At 43.7% G+C, this 16341-nt stretch overlaps 2 protein-coding genes across 2 annotated transcripts; both read right to left on the bottom strand.

The window, feature by feature from the left end:
• Positions 1-1245: 1245 nt before the first annotated feature.
• LOC117557733 (claudin-22-like) lies at positions 1246-2735 on the bottom strand. Its single transcript, XM_034233703.1, has one exon. It carries the CDS (start codon positions 2057-2059, stop codon positions 1412-1414), a length of 648 nt encoding a protein of 215 aa, XP_034089594.1. The 5' UTR covers positions 2060-2735; the 3' UTR covers positions 1246-1411.
• A 170-nt stretch (positions 2736-2905) lies between these two features.
• dnajc27 (DnaJ (Hsp40) homolog, subfamily C, member 27) lies at positions 2906-15891 on the bottom strand. Its single transcript, XM_034233702.1, has 7 exons — positions 15703-15891; positions 14535-14617; positions 14375-14444; positions 10195-10359; positions 10000-10122; positions 6321-6481; positions 2906-6216 (listed from the first exon to the last, which is right to left on the bottom strand). The coding sequence occupies exons 1-7, from the start codon at positions 15787-15789 to the stop codon at positions 6084-6086; spliced, it is 822 nt and encodes a 273-aa protein (XP_034089593.1). The 5' UTR covers positions 15790-15891; the 3' UTR covers positions 2906-6083.
• Between the last annotated feature and the right edge of the window lie 450 nt (positions 15892-16341).

The raw sequence follows: 16341 nt of genomic DNA, 5'->3' as shown, positions 1-16341 counted from the left end.
TAGTTTCAGTTGTTGATTCAGTCTCAGTTCAGTCGCAGTTCAGTCGCAGTTCAGCCGCAGTTCAGTCGTAGTTCAGCCGCATTTCAGCCGCAGTTCAGTCGCAGTTCAGCCGCAGTTCAGTCGTAGTTCAGCCGCAGTTCAGTCGTAGTTCAGTCGCAGTTCAGTCGTAGTTCAGCCGCAGTTCAGTTGCAGTTCAGCCGCAGTTCAGTCGCAGTTCAGCCGCAGTTCAGCCGCAGTTCAGCCGCAGTTCAGCGGCAGTTCAGTCGCAGTTCAGCCGCAGTTCAGCCGCAGTTCAGCCGCAGTTCAGTCGCAGTTCAGCCGCAGTTCAGCCGCAGTTCAGTCGCAGTTCAGCCGCAGTTCAGTCGCAGTTCAGCCGCAGTTCAGTCGCAGTTCAGCCGCAGTTCAGCCGTAGTTCAGCCGTAGTTTCAGTTGTAGATCAGCCGCAGTTCAGTCGCAGTTCAGTCGCAGTTCAGCCGCCGTTCAGCCGCCGTTCAGTCGTAGTTCAGCCGCAGTTCAGCCGTAGTTCAGTCGTAGTTCAGCCGCAGTTCAGTCGTAGTTCAGCCGCAGTTCAGTCGTAGTTCAGCCGCAGTTCAGCCGCAGTTCAGCCGCAGTTCAGTCGTAGTTCAGTCGTAGTTCAGCCGCAGTTCAGTCGTAGTTCAGCCGCAGTTCAGTCGCAGTTCAGCCATAGTTTCAGCCGCAGTTCAGTCGTAGTTCAGCCGCAGTTCAGTCGCCGTTCAGTTGTAGTTCAGCAGCAGTTAATCCGTAGTTTCAGCCGCAGTTCAGCCGTAGTTTCAGTTGTAGATCAGCCGTAGTTCGGCCGCAGTTCAGTTGTAGTTCAGCCGCAGTTCGGCCGCAGTTCAGTTGTAGTTCAGCCGCAGTTCGGCCGCAGTTCATTTGTAGTTCAGCCGCAGTTCAGCTGCCGTTCAGTCGTAGTTCAGCCGCAGTTCAGCCGTAGTTCAGTCGTAGTTCAGCCGCAGTTCAGTCGTAGTTCAGCCGCAGTTCAGTCGTAGTTCAGCCGCAGTTCAGCCGCAGTTCAGTCGTAGTTCAGTCGTAGTTCAGCCGCAGTTCAGTCGTAGTTCAGCCGCAGTTCAGTCGCAGTTCAGCCATAGTTTCAGCCGCAGTTCAGTCGTAGTTCAGCCGCAGTTCAGTCGCCGTTCAGTTGTAGTTCAGCAGCAGTCCAGCAGCAGTTCAGCAGCAGTTCATCCGTAGTTTCAGCCGCAGTTCAGCCGTAGTTTCAGTTGTAGATCAGCCGTAGTTCGGCCGCAGTTCAGTTGTAGTTCAGCCGCAGTTCGGCCGCAGTTCAGTTGTAGTTCAGCCGCAGTTCGGCCGCAGTTCAGTTGTAGTTCAGCCGCAGTTCAATTGTGGTTTCAGTCGGTGGTCAGTCGTGTTCCGACCTCCTGAAAGCTGTAGTTCAGACCCTCTCTGTCCTCCTGACGGGGGCCCCTGGGGGGTGGGGAGCCCCTCGGGGGTCTGTCTCCGGTGCGCCCCCCCTCTGACGGTAACAGGTAGCTATGAGTAGGGCTCCGGCTCCCAGGTGCATCCCAGCCGCCACCCAGCCACTGTACAGCGCCCCTCCCTTCTCCCAGCGGGGGGCCACGGGGGGCAGTGAGGGGTCGAACCGGCTCAGGAAAGCAAGGCGGGCAACGTGAGACACCGGGACCAGAACCAGGAGCCCTGCCACCAGGCTGAGGGCCCCCCCAACACCCAGCAGGACCCTCTTCTGACGGGACCCCCAGCTGTGAACCACTTGTAGTCCGGGGGCCGTCAGCAGCAGAGCCAGCAGACTGAAGCCCAGCGAGGCCCCTGTGAGGACCCGGGCCCACAGCAGGTGGGGGGGCAGGGCCAGGAGCCCGGGGTGCGGCCGGCACTGCAGGGGCCCCCCGTTGTGAACCACACAGCCCCCCCACAGAGACAGGTCAAACCTCTCAGCTGGCAGCAGGTCGGTGGCCAGAGAGAGCCAGGGGGCCAATAGGGAGGTGAGAGAGAGCAGAGAGGCCCCCAGGAGCAGGAGGAAACCCCACAGGTCAGGAGAGAACACCCCCACAACGTCCAGCTGCATGGTACGATCCGTCAGGAGTCAGAGAGTCAGAGAGAGAGGACGGGAGGGCTTATAATGGAGGGAGGGGGGAGAGGAGGAGCTGTAGGGTGGCTCAGGAGGGACAAGAATACGTCTGAGAGAGGGAGGATTTAATGTGGGACACACAGAATAATAATGAATGAATTCAATGGTTAGGTTAGTAGTTGAAAGGATAGCGTAGGGGGCAATGAAACAATAAACAGCTAAACAAACAAAGACCATGGTTTATTAGGGAGCACTACAACAGGTGCACTGACACCTGTCACATCAAAGGGATTTAGGGGCGGGACTAAGTCACTAATCAAACTCTATCATTTCAACTACGGAGGAACAATGAGAAATACATACAACAAAAAGGTCATTGAATAATAGAATATAAAAAGGTTACAAAAATATACAAAAATGTATAAATTAAGGTAAAAAATAAATGACGATTTATATAATGGTATAAAAATGATAAAAACTGTATTATTGGCCGTTCACCCCCCGGTACAGGTCCAGACTCCCCCAGCTGGTGTGATAACAAAGCCTCATTGAGCGTCTGCTCACAGGAAGTCCTCCAGGAAGTGAAGCTTTGTTGCAGCCTCTTAGTAACCGAGCCCCCCCAACCCCGTTTAACAAGACCTCCCTTTGTTTATCTAACGAGGAAAACAGAAAGGCGTTGGTGAGGTTTCCACATCCAGGAACATGATGCTAAAACACTTTTAATATAGAGCAGAAAGTATGAAAACAGTTAGAAAAAAACATGGTCCTCACAAAGGTAGTCCAACAAGAATAAACTGTACAGGAACACAGCTGTACAGGAACACACACACAGTGCTCGAGAAATCATTTTAATATTTTTTATTATTTTTAAAAACATGCACAACCACAATCACAGAGAGATTGTCACACACACACGTTTTCAGCTCCGAGTGTGACTGAGGTCATGAGGTACGGAGGTCAAACAGTCACACACACACACACACACACACACACACACACACACACACACACACACACACACACACACACACACACACACACACACACACACACACACACACACACACACACACACACACAGTCTCATCCTCTGTCATACAAAATAAATAATGTGTTTATAATACGGACAGTAAACATGTGTTGTACGTGTGACGCGCTCCACTCAGTTTAACATGTTTTTTATTTATTTCCTCAAAAAGCTGAGTCTGGGTTTAAAGAGCATTATTTAAAATCAGTCCCTTTAGGGAACTAATGAACAGGTTGGTGGCACACCTCGTTTAATACTATCAGCCCCTTTAGGGAACTAATGAGCAGGTTGGTGGCACACCTCGTTTAATACTATCAGTCCCTTTAGGGAACTAATGAGCAGGTTGGTGGCACACCTCGTTTAATACTATCAGTCCCTTTAGGGAACTAATGAGCAGGTTGGTGGCACACCTCGTTTAATACTATCAGTCCCTTTAGGGAACTAATGAGCAGGTTGGTGGCACGCCTCGTTTAATACTATCAGCCCCTTTAGGGAACTAATGAGCAGGTTGGTGGCACACCTCGTTTAATACTATCAGTCCCTTTAGGGAACTAATGAGCAGGTTGGTGGCACACCTCGTTTAATACTATCAGTCCCTTTAGGGAACTAATGAACAGGTTGGTGGCACACCTCGTTTAATACTATCAGCCCCTTTAGGGAACTAATGAGCAGGTTGGTGGCACACCTCGTTTAATACTATCAGTCCCTTTAGGGAACTAATGAGCAGGTTGGTGGCACACCTCGTTTAATACTATCAGCCCCTTTAGGGAACTAATGAGCAGGTTAATGGCACACCTCGTTTAATACTATCAGTCCCTTTAGGGAACTAATGAGCAGGTTAATGGCACACCTCGTTTAATACTATCAGTCCCTTTAGGGAACTAATGAGCAGGTTAATGGCACACCTCGTTTAATACTATCAGTCCCTTTAGGGAACTAATGAGCAGGTTGGTGGCACACCTCGTTTAATACTATCAGTCCCTTTAGGGAACTAATGAGCAGGTTGGTGGCACACCTCGTTTAATACTATCAGTCCCTTTAGGGAACTAATGAGCAGGTTGGTGGCACACCTCGTTTAATACTATCAGCCCCTTTAGGGAACTAATGAGCAGGTTGGTGGCACACCTCGTTTAATACTATCAGTCCCTTTAGGGAACTAATGAGCAGGTTAATGGCACACCTCGTTTAATACTATCAGTCCCTTTAGGGAACTAATGAGCAGGTTAATGGCACACCTCGTTTAATACTATCAGTCCCTTTAGGGAACTAATGAGCAGGTTAATGGCACACCTCGTTTAATACTATCAGTCCCTTTAGGGAACTAATGAGCAGGTTAATGGCACACCTCGTTTAATACTATCAGTCCCTTTAGGGAACTAATGAGCAGGTTAATGGCACGTTAGCACGTTTCCAACAAATATCCTATTTCAAGGACCCGATTAGCAATTTTAGGGAACAAATAACTAATATTATGAAAAAAGTTATAATTTTAGGGAACTCATTTGTCAGGTGAGGAGAAAGGAAAAACATATTTTTAAAAAGGTTCAAATTATATCCAAATGAGTCAAATAAGTAAAAAAATGATTTACTTCAGGGAACTAATTTGTATATTTGAGGGAACATATTATGATTTAGCAAGATGGATAACACCAATCAGTAATACTATGAGTCACTGAAGGGAACAAGTCATAACATATGGAATATCCTTTAAATTAAATGAACCAAATCTACATTTAGGGAACAAACTGTAAATGTAAATAAACCAATGAGTGATTTGTGGGAACAAATGTTTCCTCTGAGGGGGAAATTATACATTTGAGGGAACTAATTAATCATTAGTTGGCACAAGTTATTTAATTTTAGTCAGGCAGTAATATACGGGAACATCTGTCATTCGAGGAGAATAAGATAACAAAAAGTACACATGAATGTAATGGCACAGTTTGGAGGGAACTAACGTCACTTCAGGGAACTAACGTCGCTTCAGGGAACCAAAGTCACTTTAGGGAACCAAAGTCACTTTAGGGAAGTAACATCGTTTCAGGGAACTAAAGTCACCTCAGGGAACTAACGTTGCTTCAGGGAACAAAAGTCACTTTAAGGAACTAAAGTCGCTTTAGGGAACTAACATCACTTTATGGAACTGCAGTCACCTTGGGGAACTAAAGTCGCTTCAGGGAACTAAAATCACTTCAGGGAACTAAAGTCACTTTACGGAACTAAAGTCGCTTCAGGGAACTAAAGTAACTCTAGGGAACTAATGTCGCTTCAGGGAACTAACGTTGCTTCAGGGAACAAAAGTCACTTTAAGGAACTAAAGTCGCTTTAGGGAACTAACGTCACTTTATGGAACTGCAGTCACCTTGGGGAACTAAAGTCGCTTCAGGGAACTAAAATCACTTCAGGGAACTAAAGTCGCTTCAGGGAACTAAAGTAACTCTAGGGAACTAAAGTCGCTTCAGGGAACTAAAGTCGCTTCAGGGAACTAAAGTCACTTTACGGAACTAAAGTCGCCTCAGGGAACTAAAGTCACTTTAGGGAACTAAAGTCACTTTACGGAACTAAAGTCACCTCAGGGAACTAAAGTCGCTTTAGGGAACTAAAGTCACTTTAGGGAACTAAAGTCGCTTCAGGGAACTAAAGTCGCTTCAGGGAACTAACGTCGCTTCAGGGAACTAAAACTGGAGGAGCTTGTGTTAGGAAGTATAAAAGTTGATATTATTCATGCAGAACAGATTTAACTCGTATAGATTTGGCAAACAGGCTTTAAGATGGAAGTTTTTAACACGTTTCTATAATATTGAACCGCTCTGACTCTTCCTCGTCTTCCTCGTCTTCCTCTAACAGCAACAGAGGCCAGTCCAGATCAAGTGTAAATAAGTTAAACCGGATGTTGGCACACACACCTTTACAATAAATAAATAAATAACCACTGTTGGAGCGGCTGCGTGTGATTGGTCGAGCATGGGACGTCCAATCAGAGTGAAGTGTGTGTTATTTGATGTTCTTCAGTAGTGAGGTGCGAGCGTTCACCACGGCCTTGAAGGCGTCTTCGCTGCCGGGGGCAACACATTTATCAGGATGAAGCAACACTGCCAACTTCCTGTACGCCTTGTTCACTTCCTCCCTGGAAACAAGAGGCGGAACCAACGTCACAACCTGGTCACATGACTTCACGTCACCAGCGCTAAGCTAAAGGTGGCTAATGTTAGCTACAAAGTGCTGACTCACCGTGTGGCCCCTGGTTTGACCCCCAGCATGTCCCAGGAATCCTTGCTGTTTCTGATGCGTCTGATGGTGTCCGCCTGCTCTTTAGTGAACCCCACGCTGAGCTCCGTCACCGGACGCTTTCCTCCGTTCTCACACATGTCGGTGATGGAGGAGAAGAACGCCTGCGGGGAATAAATATTTGATTTATATTCACTTTGGAGGTTTTAAAGAGCTGTACAGATAAAGCTGCATTGTAGCCAATTGTATCGTAAAGCATCGTAAACTTTCGTATCGTAAAGTATCGTAATGTATCGTATCGTAAAGTATCGTAATCTATCGTATCGTAATCTATCGTAATCTATCGTATCGTAATGTATCGTAAAGTATCGCTCTATATATATATACAGTTGCAAGAAAAAGTGAACCCTTTGGAATGACCTGGATTTCTGCATAAGTTGGTCATAACATGTGTTCTGATCTCCATCTTAGTCACAACAATAGACACACACAGTCTGCTTAAACTAATACCACACAAACAATGATATGTTTTCATGTTTTCATTGAACACACCATATAAACATTCACAGTGCAGGATGTGAACCCCTAGGCTAAAGACTTCTTCAAGAGCTACTTGGAGTCAGGAGTCAGCCAACCTGGAGTCCAATCAATGAGACGAGATTGGAGGTGTTGGTTAAAGCTGCCCTGCCCTATAAAAAATACACACCCGTTTTGAATTGGCTATTCTTAAGAAGCATTGCCAGATGTGAACCATGCCTCGCACAGAAGAGCTCTCAGAAGACCTAATAATTGTTGACTTGCATAAAGCTGGAAAGGGTTCAAAAGTATCTCTGAAAGCCTTGATGTTCATCAGTCCACGGTAAGACAAAGTGTCTATACATGGAGAGAGTTCAGCACTGTTGCTACTCTCCCTAGGAGTGGCCGTCCTGTAAAGATGACTGCAAGAGCACAGCGCAGGATGCTCCATGAGGTGAAGAAGAATCCTAGAGTGTCAGCTAGAGACTTAAAGAAATCTCTGGCACATGATAACATCTCTGTTGACGAATCTACGATACGTAAAACACTGAACAAGAATGGAGTTCATGGGAGGACACCACGGAGGACACCACGGAGGAAGCCACTGCTGTCCAGAAACACATTGCACCTGGATGTTCCACAGCACTACTGGCAACACATTCTGTGGACAGATGAAACCACCTGGATGTTCCACAGCACTACTGGCAACACATTCTGTGGACGGATGAAACCACCTGGATGTTCCACAGCACTACTGGCAACACATTCTGTGGACAGATGAAACCACCTGGATGTTCCACAGCACTACTGGCAACACATTCTGTGGACAGATGAAACCACCTGGATGTTCCACAGCACTACTGGCAACACATTCTGTGGACGGATGAAACCACCTGGATGTTCCACAGCACTACTGGCAACACATTCTGTGGACAGATGAAACCACCTGGATGTTCCACAGCACTACTGGCAACACATTCTGTGGACAGATGAAACCACCTGGATGTTCCACAGCACTACTGGCAACACATTCTGTGGACAGATGAAACCACCTGGATGTTCCACAGCACTACTGGCAACACATTCTGTGGACAGATGAAACCACCTGGATGTTCCACAGCACTACTGGCAACACATTCTGTGGACAGATGAAACCACCTGGATGTTCCACAGCACTACTGGCAACACATTCTGTGGACAGATGAAACCACCTGGATGTTCCACAGCACTACTGGCAACACATTCTGTGGACAGATGAAACCACCTGGATTTTCCACAGCACTACTGGCAACACATTCTGTGGACAGATGAAACCACCTGGATGTTCCACAGCACTACTGGCAACACATTCTGTGGACGGATGAAACCACCTGGATGTTCCACAGCACTACTGGCAACACATTCTGTGGACGGATGAAACCACCTGGATGTTCCACAGCACTACTGGCAACACATTCTGTGGACGGATGAAACCACCTGGATGTTCCACAGCACTACTGGCAACACATTCTGTGGATGGATGAAACCACCTGGATGTTCCACAGCACTACTGGCAACACATTCTGTGGACAGATGAAACCACCTGGATGTTCCACAGCACTACTGGCAACACATTCTGTGGACAGATGAACCCACCTGGATGTTCTACAGCACTACTGGCAACACATTCTGTGGACAGATGAAACCACCTGGATGTTCCACAGCACTACTGGCAACACATTCTGTGGACAGATGAAACCACCTGGATGTTCTACAGCACTACTGGCAACACATTCTGTGGACAGATGAAACCACCTGGATGTTCCACAGCACTACTGGCAACACATTCTGTGGACAGATGAAACCACCTGGATGTTCCACAGCACTACTGGCAACACATTCTGTGGACAGATGAAACCACCTGGATGTTCTACAGCACTACTGGCAACACATTCTGTGGACAGATGAAACCACCTGGATGTTCCACAGCACTACTGGCAACACATTCTGTGGACAGATGAAACCACCTGGATGTTCCACAGCACTACTGGCAACACATTCTGTGGACAGATGAAACCACCTGGATGTTCTACAGTACTACTGGCAACACATTCTGTGGACGGATGAAACCACCTGGATGTTCCACAGCACTACTGGCAACACATTCTGTGGACGGATGAAACCACCTGGATGTTCCACAGCACTACTGGCAACACATTCTGTGGACAGATGAAACCACCTGGATGTTCTACAGCACTACTGGCAACACATTCTGTGGACAGATGAAACCACCTGGATGTTCCACAGCACTACTGGCAACACATTCTGTGGACAGATGAAAGCACCTGGATGTTCCACAGCACTACTGGCAACACATTCTGTGGACAGATGAACCCACCTGGATGTTCTACAGCACTACTGGCAACACATTCTGTGGACGGATGAAACCAACGCTGAGTTGCTTGGAAGGAACACACAACGCTATGTGTGGAGAATCCAAAGGGTTCACATACTTTTTCTTGCAACTGTATATAATGTATTGTATCGTAAAGCATCGTAAACTTTCGTATCGTAAAGTATCGTATTGTACCGTAAAGTATCGGAATGTATCGTATCGTCATGTATCGCACTATATCGTAAAGTATGGTATCCTCATGTATCGCACTGTATCGTAAAGTATGGTATCGTCATGTATCGCACTGTATCGTAAAGTATCGTATCGCCATGTATCGCACTATATCGTATCGTACCGCAAAGTATCGTATCGTACCGCAAAGTATCGTATCGTACCGCAAAGTATCGGAATGTATGGTATCGTCATGTATCGCACTGTATCGTAAAGTATTGCACTATATCGTAAAGTATCGTAAAGTATCGTATCGTCATGTATCGCACTGTATCGTAAAGTATCGTATCGTCATGTATCGCACTGTATTGTATCGTCATGTATCGCACTGTATCGTAAAGTATCGTATCCTCATGTATCGCACTGTATCGTAAAGTATCGTATCGTAAAGTATCGTATCGTCATGTATCGCACTATATCGTATCCTCATGTATCGCACTGTATCGTAAAGTATCGTATCGTCATGTATCGCACTGTATCGTAAAGTATCGTATCGTCATGTATCGTAAAGTATGGTATCGTCATGTATCGCACTGTATCGGAATGTATCGTATGCATCACCTGGAACATCTCGTTGATCCCCTCGCCGCTCTGCGCTGACGTCTCAAAGTAATGAAACCCTCGAGACTCAGCGAAGAGTCGTCCCTCGCCTTCATCGACCACACGTCTCTTCGTCAGGTCCACCTGTACAAACAGTCATATATTAAATATACCATCAGATACTTCAGTACTTCATTATTCAGAGGCTTCAGGTACCTTATTAGCGCAGACCACGAACACGATGCTGTCCATGTTCGCCTGAGACCCCATTTCCTGTTTCATCTCCCCGAGCCAGCTGTCCAACGCCTCGAAACTCTCCCTCAGACCCACGTCGTACACCAGAAGCACACCCTGGGAGTCCTTATAGAACTCATTACGCACCTGAACACATCACAACACATATATATAACCCTGGGAGTCCTTATAGAACTCATTACGCACCTGAACACATCACAACACATATATATAACCCTGAGAGTCCTTATAGAACTCATGACGCACCTGAACACATCACAACACATATATATAACCCTGAGAGTCCTTATAGAACTCATTAAGCACCTGAACACATCACAACACATATATATAACCCTGGAAGTCCTTATAGAACTCATTACGCACCTGAACACATCACAACACATATATATAACCCTGAGAGTCCTTATAGAACTCATTAAGCACCTGAACACATCACAACACATATATATAACCCTGAGAGTCCTTATAGAACTCATGACGCACCTGAACACATCACAACACATATATATAACCCTGAGAGTCCTTATAGAACTCATTACGCACCTGAACACATCACAACACATAAATATAACCCTGAGAGTCCTTATAGAACTCATGACGCACCTGAACACATCACAACACATACATATAACCCTGAGAGTCTTTATAGAACTCATGACGCACCTGAACACATCACAACACATATATATATAACCCTGAGAGTCCTTATAGAACTCATGACGCACCTGAACACATCACAACACATATATATAACCCTGAGAGTCCTTATAGAACTCATGACGCACCTGAACACATCACAACACATATATATAACCCTGAGAGTCCTTATAGAACTCATGACGCACCTGAACACATCACAACACATATATATAACCCTGAGAGTCCTTATAGAACTCATGACCAAACTATCAAACAAACTATCTCCAACTGAACAGTGCCAAATCAGACATCATCATCATCGGCCCCCCATCCCGTATCAAAGACATCCAGAATTTCAACTTCACCATTGACAGCCACACTCTATCTCCCCCCCTCACATACGCAACCTCGGAGTCATCTTCGAGAGTCAGCTCAAATTCAACCACCACATAAATCACATCACCAGGACCGCCTTTTTCCACCTCAAAAACATTGCCCGTCTCCGTCCATCACTCTCCTCCTCTGCTGCTGAGACCCTGATTCATGCATTCATCACTTCACGACTCGACTACTGCAATAGCATCCTCTACGGCAGACCATCCAACCTCCTCAATAAGCTCCAACACATCCAGAACTCTGCTGCCCGCCTCCTCACCCACACCCGCTCCCGAGACCACATCACTCCCGTCCTCCAGAACCTCCACTGGCTCCCTGTCCGTCAAAGAATCAACTTCAAAGTCCTCCTGAATCCTCACAAAGCCCTCAACAATCAGGCCCCCCCTACCTCACAGACCTGCTGCACCACCACACCCCTTCCCGCTGCCTCCGCTCATCAGAAGCCAACCTCCTATCCATCCCCACCCGCACCAATCACCGGACCTGGGGGGACAGAGCCTTCTCCGTCGCTGCCCCCTCCCTCTGGAACTCACTCCCCCAACCCATCAGAGACTGCACTGACCTCACCACCTTCAAAACACTCACAAAAACTCACCTCTTCAATCTGGCTTTTAATGTGTGATTGTTTTTGTATTATTTGACTTTAACTATATATTTATTTGTTGTTCCTTCCTTTTCTTTTCCCTTCACTATATCTGTAAAGCGTCTTTGAGCACCTGTAAAAGCGCTAACAAATTAAATCTATTATTATTATTATTATTATGACGCACCTGAACACATCACAACACATATATATAACCCTGAGAGTCCTTATAGAACTCATGACGCACCTGAACACATCACAACACATATATATAACCCTGAGAGTCCTTATAGAACTCATGACGCACCTGAACACATCACAACACATATATATAACCCTGAGAGTCCTTATAGAACTCATGACGCACCTGAACACATCACAACACATATATATAACCCTGAGAGTCCTTATAGAACTCATGACGCACCTGAACACATCACAACACATATATATAACCCTGAGAGTCCTTATAGAACTCATGACGCACCTGAACACATCACAACACATATATAACCCTAAGAGTCCTTATAGAACTCATGACGCACCTGAACACATCACAACACATATATATAACCCTGAGAGTCCTTATAGAACTCATGACGCACCTGAACACATCACAACACATATATATATAACCCTGGGAGTCCTTATAGAACTCATGACGCACCTGAAACACATCACAACACATATATATATAACCCTGAGAGTCCTTATAGAACTCATGACGCACCTGAACACATCACAACACATATATATATAACCCTGAGAGTCCTTATAGAACTCATGACGCACCTGAACACATCACAACACATATATATATAACCCTGAGAGTCCTTATAGAACTCATGACGCACCTGAACACATCACAACACATATATATAACCCTGAGAGTCCTTATAGAACTCATGACGCACCTGAACACATCACAACACATATATATAACCCTGAGAGTCCTTATAGAACTCATGACGCACCTGAACACATCACAACACATATATATATAACCCTGGGAGTCCTTATAGAACTCATGACGCACCTGAACACATCACAACACATATATATATAACCCTGAGAGTCCTTATAGAACTCATGATGCACCTGAACACATCACAACACATATATATATAACCCTGAGAGTCCTTATAGAACTCATGACGCACCTGAACACATCACAACACATATATATATAACCCTGAGAGTCCTTATAGAACTCATTAAGCACCTGAACACATCACAACACATATATATATAACCCTGAGAGTCCTTATAGAACTCATTAAGCACCTGAACACATCACAACACATATATATATAACCCTGAGAGTCCTTATAGAACTCATTACGCACCTGAACACATCACAACACATATATATAACCCTGAGAGTCCTTATAGAACTCATGACGCACCTGAACACATCACAACACATATATATAACCCTGAGAGTCCTTACAGAACTCATGACGCACCTGAACACATATATATAACCCTGAGAGTCCTTACAGAACTCATGACGCACCTGAACACATCACAACACATATATATAACCCTGAGAGTCCTTACAGAACTCATGACGCACCTGAACACATCACAACACATATATATAACCCTGAGAGTCCTTATAGAACTCATGATGCACCTGAACACATCATAACACATATATATATAACCCTGAGAGTCCTTATAGAACTCATGACGCACCTGAACACATCACAACACATATATATAACCCTGAGAGTCCTTATAGAACTCATGACGCACCTGAACACATCACAACACATATATATAACCCTGAGAGTCCTTACAGAACTCATGACGCACCTGAACACATCACAACACATATATATAACCCTGAGAGTCCTTATAGAACTCATGATGCACCTGAACACATCACAACACATATATATATAACCCTGAGAGTCCTTATAGAACTCATGACGCACCTGAACACATCACAACACATATATATAACCCTGAGAGTCCTTATAGAACTCATGACGCACCTGAACACATCACAACACATATATATAACCCTGAGAGTCCTTATAGAACTCATGACGCACCTGAACACATCACAACACATATATATAACCCTGAGAGTCCTTATAGAACTCATTACGCACCTGAACACATCACAACACATATATATAACCCTGAGAGTCCTTATAGAACTCATGACGCACCTGAACACATCACAACACATATATATAACCCTGAGAGTCCTTATAGAACTCATGATGCACCTGAACACATCACAACACATATAATAACAATATTTAAAATATGGGTCCAGCACCACCTGCTGGAAAGGTTTCCAACATTACAACAGTAGGAATATATTTATTATTCGGTAAGAAAATATGGAAAATATAAACAAAAAAATATAGAATAATAACAACAATTATTGAATAAATAAAGAGACAAAGATATCACATAAAATAACAAAATGTTGTGAAAAACACAAATATAAAAACGAAAAGTTATAAATACTTAACATATTTTTTTAAATATGAATTGACTCACTTCGTAGAAGAAGGGATGTCCGGCCATGTCGAAGATGTTCACCTTGATTTCTCTGTCGCGGACCTGAACTCTGACAGAACATATTATAACATTAATGAAGTTTTAAAGCCAGAATAAAACATGAGACACATACAATAAATAAATATATATAAGGACTTACTTTGTGACGCCATAGTCGATGCCGATGGTCGCCAGATATTTAGGAACAAACCTCTTCTCACAATAACGTTTAATAATGCAGCTCTGAAAGAAAATCAGGTTTAATTTCAAACCAAACTCCTTCCAGAAAAACACTCATTTAAAGGCTGGGTTTCTGAATGAAGATTAAATACACAAGTTGTATGTATTATAGGGTAACATGTATGCCGAATATTAGTGTATATTGTCCTTATTATAAGAAACATGGTTAAAATGATATAACTAAATGTATAAAAGCGTAATTAAGTTTATTAGGCACACAATTATTGACGTTTATGCAGATTTTTACAGAAAATGGGAGTTTATTTAAAGGTTTTATGCTCAAATAAATTACTATAACCACGCTTTAATGACTATTTCGGATTCAATGTGATCTCCTGGTGAATTCGGCATCAATAATAAACAAACATCAGATTTAATTTATTATAAAAACATGTTTTATCTGGATGATTTGCCTGGTTGCTAGGCAGAAAGCTGCCTGGTTGCTAGGCAGAATCTCACAGCTGCTTAACCAAAACAGCACGAGGAAGGTTACAAATAAAACTGATTATTACATATTTAAGAGTTTATTTATACGCCGATTTTAAGAGAAGATTTCAGTCTTTGTGAAAACATGTTTGTTGTTGTTGTTGTTGTTGTTGTTGTTGTTGTTGTGTGTTTTAATTATCAGTAAATAAGAAAGGGACGTGTGCAGCTCTTCACACCAAACTCCATTCAGAAATCTACCGATTTAAGGGCAGGGTTTCTGAAGGAAGAAACATGATTAAATATATTAATATTAGTTATTATAATGTAATATGTATGCCGAATTTATGTGAATATTGTCCTTATTATATAAAACATGTTTAAAAGGATTGTAATCAAGGAAAAAAAGCTTAATTCGGTAGCTTTAGTCACAATAATTGTAGGGAAATCCGGGTGATTTTTACAGTCAATGATAGGTTGTATGCATCATTACAGAGAAACCAGGAGATAAATAAACGGTATTTATTCAATGTAAAGCCTTTCAAATGTTGCTTTTAATAAACATGTAGTTATCTTGCTCTAAAACATGATAATTAGAGGAGGATCTGATGTTAAATCCTGAGTTTTCTGACCGTATTTTGGTGTAAAAGAGATGTATTCCTCACCTTCCCGACCTCCGCGTTGCCCAGACTGATGACTTTCACCCGCAGAGACTTCTTGCTCTCCCGCCTCTTCGGAGCCGAGCTCTCCATGTTGTTATTAATGGCTTTTATTTCACAATTCAGCTTAAAAACTGCTGTTGTTGCTGTTAGCACGCAGAGCTAAAGCTAGCCGCTCTGGAGCTAACACACGACTTCCGCTCATTACTTTCAAAATAAAATCTGCAATGAAAACACTATTTTTCGCATAAACATTATAAATGAATACAGTAAAAATGATTCCTCATAGAGGCTCCCTAATGACGTCACGGCATTTCGCGTGACGTCATTAGTAAGCCTCTATAGCAAAAGGGTTCAAAAGTAGTAGAATATTGAACCCTTGATATAAACTATTAGCAAACAGAGCTAAAGCTAGCCGCTTAAAAGCTACAACATCCGCTCAGGATTTTCAAAATAAAACCAGCAAAACAATGTGGAAGAATCCTCATAAAGAGAGGGTTTAAAAAAGAGTCAATAATAGCCTTGAAATCCCTTTTCATATAAATATAAATATAAATAACACCTTTATAGAAGTATTTCAAGGACTTTCATCTATTATTAAATAAATACAACAATATCTGATAGATCGGATTTATTGAGACTTTT

Source organism: Gymnodraco acuticeps, unplaced genomic scaffold (assembly GCF_902827175.1).
Source record: "Gymnodraco acuticeps unplaced genomic scaffold, fGymAcu1.1, whole genome shotgun sequence".
NCBI classification, from domain to species: Eukaryota; Metazoa; Chordata; class Actinopteri; order Perciformes; family Bathydraconidae; genus Gymnodraco; species Gymnodraco acuticeps.
The sequence above is the reverse complement of the archived record's forward strand: the minus strand, read 5'-3'. Positions and strand labels throughout refer to the sequence as shown.